This window comes from Amblyomma maculatum, chromosome 1 (assembly GCF_055883805.1).
Source record: "Amblyomma maculatum isolate TAMU_Amacu chromosome 1, ASM5588380v1, whole genome shotgun sequence".
Classification (NCBI taxonomy): Eukaryota; Metazoa; Arthropoda; class Arachnida; order Ixodida; family Ixodidae; genus Amblyomma; species Amblyomma maculatum.
In genome coordinates this window covers 11,796,877-11,805,751 of record NC_139344.1, presented here as the reverse complement: position 1 = coordinate 11,805,751, position 8,875 = coordinate 11,796,877, and the positions used below count along the sequence as shown (strand labels likewise).

General features: G+C 49.3%; 1 protein-coding gene across 1 annotated transcript; it reads right to left on the bottom strand.

The window, feature by feature from the left end:
• Window positions 1–4,223: 4,223 nt before the first annotated feature.
• On the bottom strand, window positions 4,224–7,730 carry LOC146201676 (uncharacterized). Its single transcript, XM_084587731.1, has 2 exons — window positions 6,951–7,730; window positions 4,224–5,861 (listed from the first exon to the last, which is right to left on the bottom strand). The coding sequence occupies exons 1-2, from the start codon at window positions 7,569–7,571 to the stop codon at window positions 4,401–4,403; spliced, it is 2,082 nt and encodes a 693-aa protein (XP_084443857.1). The 5' UTR covers window positions 7,572–7,730; the 3' UTR covers window positions 4,224–4,400.
• Between the last annotated feature and the right edge of the window lie 1,145 nt (window positions 7,731–8,875).

The following is an 8,875-nucleotide window of genomic DNA, read 5'->3' as shown; positions in this document are numbered from 1 at the left end:
GATTCCACCGGTCGCTTCCTACCTCGCCAAGATGAAAAGGTTGAGGCAAAAACGCGCGATCGGAATCTATGAGGACCGCGCCTCGCACTGAGCGCGTAGCGCGGGACCCTGAGCAAGAACAGCACTGCGTGCCAGCCGTCGCGCCTGTGGGCCTTACGGTAGCAGCAGCAGCAGAGGCAGCGGCAGGCGGCGCCATTCGCCGAGACAGCGGCCGGTAATCTCGGCTCAATATCTGCTCCATTTCAGCGCCGCTTCGCGAGCCCTACCGTGCGACGCGAGGCTGGCGAGGCGGCGCGCCGCGAAGGCGGTTAACAGACAATCGAGCGCGCGTGGGTCTGGGGGACCATCGTGCGTCGATCGCCGTGAGGGGCCCGCCGCGGGACCACTTGGCCGGCTTTGCGTGTCAAGACCAACGGTTTAAGGACGCACGGACGGGGGGAGTTTCCTTAGCCCCGACAAATGTCGGCGGCAAACGTGCGTATGCCCGCACACGTTGTAAGCATTGGTCGCTCAGCCGACGTTTGCATCTAACGTGAGCGACGATGACGACAACGAATTTGCTTTCCTCGGGCAAGGACGAAGGCACGGTCGAAATCCCCCCTCCCCACACACACACACACACACTTCATATGCCTCAGGCTCGAGCGCGTATTGGATGACAAACGACACGGCGAAACGGCAGACATACCCAATGGCTCCGTATAGAAGTGAATATCGTGATTCGTTCCACAAAGCCAACCTGTTTATTTGCGGTTCGTCTCATACATAAGACCCGCTGTAGGCCTGTTCCCGTCCGTGCGCGACGTATAATTAGAGCGCGTGACAGCGACCGACAGAGGTCGGGCGTCCGCACCGGCCCGCTGCGGAGGCCGCGTAGCTCAAGTTCGGCCGTTTAAGCAATGGTCGCAGCGTAAGAGAACGACCAGTTTGGGAGCACTGTTTTCTGCCCATATTTCTGCTCTATACGAATGCACCCACAAAGAGCGAATTCCTTGGATGACGTGTCCTAATTGGCGTGCTTCTTTGCGCCTTATTGGCTCGTGCACGGCTATCGTTGTCCGGTGATGTTGAAATCATTCTTAAGACTACTGGGAAAATAAAAGGAAGAAGAAATATAGCTTCATTTATTAGTTGAATACTTGCTTGTTATCCCTGACACAAAACCAATGTTTTACAAGCAAATCAATAAGCTTGATAGGACATTTTTGTCTTAGGTTTAGGTATGTGCGAGCTGACGTTTCTGTTACTTTAGCTCACTAGTTTTATTTTCATTTGATGCACAGCAGGTTTTTTCTTGGGTCCATAGAGGACCGGATACGGAGAAAGAATCTGCACAGTGAGCCCCGATCGCTTAGATACTTACCTTCGTGCAGTATGGAGGCTCACGCTCTGCAAGCAAAGAAGTCTTGCATTTACATGCTGCTGAGTGCCGCCTCCCTCGACGTACACAGCTGACGTTCCAGGTCGCATTAGAGAGATTTTGCTTACCGGATACGTATTACTGTAGGCGTATACCGGTCCACCAAACGCACCGGTCCACCAAACGCCTGCTGAGCAGCTCAATGGGTTGGGTGGGGAAAGGAGTGGTCGCTGTGCGTGCGTTGGAGGGCTCCGCTAAACCGGTACACATCTGCACTAGTCAGTCTACGGTATGCTAAAAGCCTCTATTAAGCCGAGCCCCAGAAGTGGACCGCAAATTTAGGGTATTATGGAATAATGCCTTCTGGCTGTAGCGCCCTATGCCAATGACCAAAGCGAGTCTTGCGTGTGCCTTGAGGCACATGCTTCTGTGATAAACCATTAATGGTGTACCAAAGTTGCCAACAGGTAATTCCGGAACAAATGGCAACAAATAGAACAAAAGATATCTATGAGCTGAATGTTGACCAAAAACATCACAGTCGACAAGCACTTTCTGGGAGTAGGACCGTTGCGTCGTCAGGTGGCGATATGACGTGTCACATGAAAATAAGGGCAACTTGTGTTTATTAATGTGGTGAATAGGTCGTCGCATCAATCTGGCTCATTTCTTATTTGATTTCGTGGAATTTATTATGTCTTGTTCGCAGCGTAAGAAAAAATCCGGACAAAGTGACAAATCAGATAAGGAAATTTGAATGAGTGGTTATATTCTGTCTCTTACATTTTGTGCAATTCTTCCCTACGACGAAGACGGAATGCACTTCAATGAATGGAAGCCATAACAGAAGGAATAACACGCGGGGTGATGTTTTGCGTCTTTTCTGCTGATAATTTGACGTCTAAAAGTTTAACCTCAGGAGTTCATGTAATGGAAGTATTATTAACTGCGCAAACAAAACCTTCGAGGAGCTTTGTCTCTTTATTATCACTTTTCCTAGCAAAAAGACTTGCAGTTTTGTAGTTTTTTCATTCGAAGCGCTCTCCCCTTTATGAACTCGAAGGGATATAGCGCTAAAATAAACAGCACACAGTAAGAAAGGCAGGAGAGGTAAAGCAGACATGGACCTGACGTATGATAAAAATTAGGATGGTGAGTCCTTTATCAACGCCATTTTGAGCTTATTGTCAGCTGTCGCATACATTCTATAAGCGATGAACCCATAACTCTTTCCTGAGTTCGGTGAAGGGTCATGCTGCCTAGGGGACCCGCTGATGTAGACACGGAACGTAATTCTCCCATGCTGGGCCAGGGATACAGGTGGGCACATGCAATTTGGTATACTAGCGTCTGCCTGACCGGTATTGCACGAGCATCAGTACCGAGAAGCCAGCACCCAAACGACAACTCCGCATGCCTTTCTTGCGACATCGATGAGAAAACAATGTGGCCGATGTGCACATCTTGGCAAACATTCACGTTACTCAGAACGCAAGAAACCGCCCTCTGTTCTACCAGCCACCTTTTCGGCGGCAGAAGCCGTCGTATATATGTTCAGTTCAGTTCGTTACCTTAAGTACCACTGCAGGAGTATTAGACTACGGGTAACAAAATGCAGAAATTGAGTGCAATGGTTGTCACGTTCATTCAACATGTATTATAACCTGTTGCTGATTTGAAAAACTCATTGGAAGGTGATAGCTTCGATGCTATAGAAAGGCCGTTTCAATGGAATACAGCGCGCGGGGGGGGGGGGGGGAGAATGGGGAAGGAAACCTGGTCGTATGTGGCCGGGAAACTTGGTCAATGAGATGAGACACGTGAGCTGGTGGTGGGATGTAGCCTGCGCAGTCATTGGTGCTGTAAAATGACTAATGTGAAAGTGGTAGACTGGCCATGCAGCGATGAAGCACAAGAGTTGATAAGATGAAATTCAGATTTTAAGAATGAGACGCCGACCTAATATGAATAGAAGTAATGAATTAATCTAACGGCACTGGGCTGCTTCTAGAACATTTTATATGGCGGATGTACTTCGCAGCAAGGCTGATAAGTGATTGGAGAGCCAGGTGTTTAACGTCGGGGGGAGCATGACGTATGAGGCGTTTTTTGTTTTTAAAGAGGTTCTATTTGTGAGCTATAATTACAACAAAATCACAAAGAACTTAATTCAGCGAGTACAAGACATAGATTTACATTTAAATGCGTTGATTGTCATTGTACACAAGTCGCTCCATTTCTAGCACGAGACCATTCTGGAGAGCTTTTTTTTTTAGGGGGGGGGGGGGGAGGGGGAGACGCTAAGTGTTATTATATTGCGCTAAATAAGGATAGTCGTCTCCGAACATGCGGATATGGCAAGTTGTGTGAAGAGGCAAACCATTAACCTATACTAAGAATAATAACTCTGAAGGGAGCGAATAAAAGTTTTATTTTTCTCTCTTTGTCCGAGTGCAGATCCTTGGGGCATGCCTTAGGTTGCCGGGAGGAAGTCAGAAAGATGTGTTGTTAACTAAGACTGATTGCTTGATTTAATTAGTTAAAATTCTCTAATCCAATTTTGGATGTCATGATGAAAGTTTTGATGAATGCCATGATGAATGAATCCAACATTTGCGTTAGTTGATGCAGTAAATTTTACGGCGTGCTTTTCAAATAAAGCCGAAGTTAGTTGCGCACAGGCACTGTCCCAAGTTTTCCATTTGAGAGCCAGTAGCTTCCATGTGGCTTTTCAAGTGCGCCGAGTGACATGCACGCGACAGTTATGTTGCATTGTCAGGTGCATATATGCCAAAATTGTCTTTAAGGTATGTATCGCGATGTGTGTCGCACTAAGGATAGAGGCAACTACATGGTTGCAGGAACAAGAAGAACAAGAAGGGTTTATTAGCACGCCCTTTTATAGGCAATGGAGGGAGGCGGGGCAGTACCAGTGCTAAGCGTACAGTTTGCGGTAGCACTGATAAGACTCCGCTGACACGATAAGGCAGACAGCGCATGCCCGATACATCCTCCGAGGGGTAATGAAAACAACAAATGTTCAAGCTATTTGATTAAAAGCAGCGTCGTACTGAAGACGTTGCGGTGGCTTCACTGTACGTGCCGACCTCCTTGGAACTGGTGTCGGTCCAGGCAAAGCTAGTGGAATATGGTTTCCAGAGCCTCCGAGCACCGGGTTGTCGGTGGCGGACTGTTGCCGAGGAGAGTCAGTAGATGTTCGTATTGTGGCACCAGGCGAGATATTTCGAGCAGATTGTCCGGGGTTATCTGGTTCACGCTCGGACGAACCGCTGTCGTCGTCACTAGTGTCTGCTGCACACTTCTCACGGGTTTGCAGAAGATGCCGCCTGTTGCGCCTAAACACCCGATGATCCTCTGTTCGCACTTTGTAGGACCTGGGAGCCGCAGTGCCAACGACAGTACCTTTCTTTGACCATGTCTTGTCGCGGATCCTCACGACAGAACCTTCAGCTAAAGGTGGCAGAGGCTTTCCGCCACTCTTCTGATGGTGCTTCTTGACCACAGTTGTCTGCACAGCGCCAAAATCTGGAAGATTAGCTCTCAAGCACCTGCCCTGAAGAAGTTCTCCAGGTGATCGGCCGTCCTCCAGTGGCGTACAGCGGTAGGCCAGTAGACCTAGCCAGAAGTCTTCCTGTGAATGTTCAGATTTCTTTATGATCCGCTTTACCACCTGAACACCTTTCTCTGCAAGTCCGTTGGATTGCGGGTAGCGGGGGCTGGATGTGACGTGAGCGAAATCGTACGTTCTTGCAAAGGCTGCGAACTCGTGACTGGCAAATTGTGGCCCGTTATCGGTGCACACTTCAAGCGGTACGCCATACCTCGCGAACATGGCACTGAGTGCAGCGATTGCCGTCCTCGCAGTAGTGTCCACAAGTTTCTCGACTTCTGGAAAGTTAGAAAACGCGTCAAACGCCAGGATGTACGAGCTTCCCCCAAAAGAAAAAATATCAACACCAACGCGATACCACGCACATCGAGGGACTGGGCGCATCAGTAGTGGTTCCTGCGCTTGCTTGTAAGCAAATTCGCGACAAGTCGGGCAACCCTTGATCAATACACTGATGTCACTGCTGAGACCGGGCCAAAAAACAAGACGACGGGCTCTTCCTTTGCATTTCTGTAGTCCCAAATGCCCGGCATGAATTCTTGCTAAAATGCCTCGCCGCATGCATTTTGGTATCACAACTTTCTTGCCTTTTAGCAATATACCATTTACGACGGAAAGCTCAGACGAAAATGGTTTAAGTTCCCCGTCGACATTCTTGCCAGTTGCCAGGCAAGAAATGACTGCCTGGAGGTAGTCATCGCGGGCAGTTTCATTTGCCAGCTGCTCACGTGTTGCATCCGTCACCATGTAGCCCAAGGCGGCAACTGCATGTACCTCCACGTCGTCAGTGGCGCCAGTGGTGTCGTCTTGAGCAGCCGGAGATGATCGTGACAGCATGTCTGCCAAAATGAGGTGCTTTCCTGGGACATACTGCAATACAAAGTCGTATTTCAGAAGTTTAAAAAAAAACCTTTGGAGGCGGGGGGGCATGTCACAAATTCCTTTTGCAGCTATAGATAGTAGAGGTTTATGATCTGTCTCAATGAAAATCTTCTGTCCGTAAATGAACTGGTAAAACTTGTCGCAGCTAAAAGAAATGCTGAGCGCCTCTTTTTCAATCTGAGCATAACGCTGCTCAGCTTGCGTGAGCACACGAGATGCATAAGCCACTGGCCGCCATTGGCCGTTATGGCACTGCAAAAGGGCTGAGCCAACGCCATCTTTGGATGCGTCGCAAGTTATCTTAGATTCTTTTCGGGGATCAAAGATGGCTAACACGGGAGTCGTGCTTAAAATCTGTATGACACTTTTCCACTCCCTCATGTGGTTTTCAGTCCACTCGAACTCTGAGTGCGACTTGATAAGTGCTCGCAGCAGCGCGGTTCGCTCAGACAGGCGCGGAACGTATTTGCCAAAATAATTCAACACACCGAGCATGCGCTGAACATCGGATTTGTTCTTGGGCACTGGCGTTTGCAGCAAACTTTGCACCAGCTTTGGGTTTGGCGAGATGCCATTGCGTGTGATGATATCGCCTAGGAACTGCACTTCGGTGACGCAAAACTTGCATTTTTCTGCGTTGAACGTTAGGCCGGCTTTTTCAGCAGCTTTCATTACTGCAACTAGTCTCTGGTCATGCTCTTGTTTGGTTTCGCCCCACACCAAAATATCATCGATGTAAACGTGTACACCGGGAAGGCCATCGAAGACTTCACTCATCCGCTTTTGAAAAACTTCGGGAGCAGATGAGATACCGAAAGGCAGCCGGAGATAACGGTATCTTCCAAAGGGTGTAGAAAACGTGCATATTTTGGATGTCTTTTCGTCAAGTGGTATCTGGTGAAAACCCGAATTTGCGTCCAAACAGCTGAAATAGGCTGCGCCGGCCAATTCCCCTTCCATGTCCTCACGCTTTGGGAGCTGGTAGTGCTGCCGTTTTACGTGCTCGTTTATTTTCCTTGGGTCCATGCAAACCCTAAGTTTGCCATCCTTTTTCTTAACCAAAACCAATGGGCTTACCCAGTCTGTCGGGCCATCCTGTTTGACGATGACGCCTGCACGCTCCATTCTACGCAGCTCCTCCCGAAGTGGTTGTCGCAGGGACAGGGGAACCCGTCGGGCTGGTTGAACAACTGGAATCGCAGATGGTTGCATGACCATGCTGTACGGTTGCTTCAGGCAGCCTAGCCCCTGAAAGACATTTTTGAAATCCTTGAGCGCTTGGTACTCCGAAGCATTTACAGTAGCCACCGTGCGATGGACAAGTCCCAGAGCTTCGCTTGCATCCAGTCCCAGAATGGCTTGACGGCCGTTCTTTACAACAAAGAACTTCACGGTTGCGGAAGCGTTACCGATAGTTACTTCCTGTGTCGTTGTTCCGAAGTGAGTTATGACACCCCTCGTGTAAGCTCTCAGCACCGCACTTGTGGGCGTTAACTGCTGCGACTCCCTAGTCTTGCGGTACATAGAGAATGGTAACAGACTGGCCTGGGACCCGGTGTCTACTTTGAAGCAAATATTTCTTCCGGCAAGTTGTGCTTCCACTACCCAGTCTTTGCTGCTTCCTCTTTCAGTTCCTACTTCTAGAATGTCAAAGTCGTCACCGCTGCTGTCTTTACTAACTTGTTCAACTTTAGACATTCCTTCACAGCAAACCGCGAAGTGGTGAAGTTTACGACATTCATGGCACTTTTTCCCGTAGGCTGGGCACTGTCTGGGTCTATGCCGTCGGTTGCACTTTTTGCAACGGTACTGCTTCCTGCAGTCATCATCACTTTTGCTTCGCGATGGTGGCGCGTGCCTTGACACATCATCGACCAGGTCGTCCGTGGCTTTCCAGACCTCGTTTCGTTGTGCGAGAGACTCTGCTACCTTGCAGAATTCTTCAGCTTTCAGCCACGTTAAAAACTTCTCTCGAAGCATTTTCCCGCGCAGCTTTGAGTTATTCGTGCCAAACACGATCTGATCCCTGATTAGCGAATCACGCTGATCTCCAAAATTACATTGCGCGGCTTGCTTTTTGAGGTCCCGGACAAACTTCTCAAAAGGTTCTCCATCTGCCTGCTTCCTGGAGCGAAACACATAACGTTCGTGAACTTCGTTGCTCACCTCGGCACAGTAGGTCTCAAATTTTCCAACCAGCGTTGCGTTGGAGGACGGCCGATCAGTTGCAAAGGTGGCGGGGCCTTTAGAAGTTCCATAGCTGTCGCAGGATCCCACTTCTGACACCATGTATCGCGATGTGTGTCGCACTAAGGATAGAGGCAACTACATGGTTGCAGGAACAAGAAGAACAAGAAGGGTTTATTAGCACGCCCTTTTATAGGCAATGGAGGGAGGCGGGGCAGTAGCAGTGCTAAGCGTACAGTTTGCGGTAGCACTGATAAGACTCCGCTGACACGATAAGGCAGACAGCGCATGCCCGATACAAGGTATGGGAATTAAATTAAAACGCTAACCACTCACTGAAAACAGGAGTAATGTAATTAATTTGCATTGCAATGTGCCCGCAGGGGACATCTGTTAAAGCAGATGTTTGCGTGTACTGTGCGACACCACGGACCCCGAGCACCCACGCTTAGCCGTGCGTGGCATCGCCGTGTCTGGGGAAAAGGGGATCCTGGTGATTGAGCCGATGCCGAGTGTTTGGACCTTTATGGCCCCTCGGCGGAGGCAACACACCACTTTGGCCCACGCTTCCCATAGACGGTACCCCCGGGCTGACCCACCCGGGGGAAATCGGCAGTCGCCTTTTCCTGTCCTCCACTTCATCTTTCACTTTCCTATCTCTTTTCTCAGCACTGTCCTGTCTCCTCCTCATTTCTTGTTTTTCCTTTTTTTCTTGGCGGCGAGGGTTAACCTTGTGTGGAGTAGCTACCCTGAGTTGCCCATATTTGGTTATAGTAGCGGTGTACTGCTGGCGTGGGCAGGACTTCTTGCAAGTT

Coding starts and splice junctions, on each gene's coding strand:
- LOC146201676 (XM_084587731.1), bottom strand. CDS start 7,571: ATGTCTAAAGTTGAACAAGTTAGTAAAGACAGCAGCGGTGACGACTTT. Junction 5,862..6,950: donor AGGATGGCCCGACAGACTGG/GTAAGCCCATTG, acceptor TTTGTATTGCAG/TATGTCCCAGGAAAGCACCT.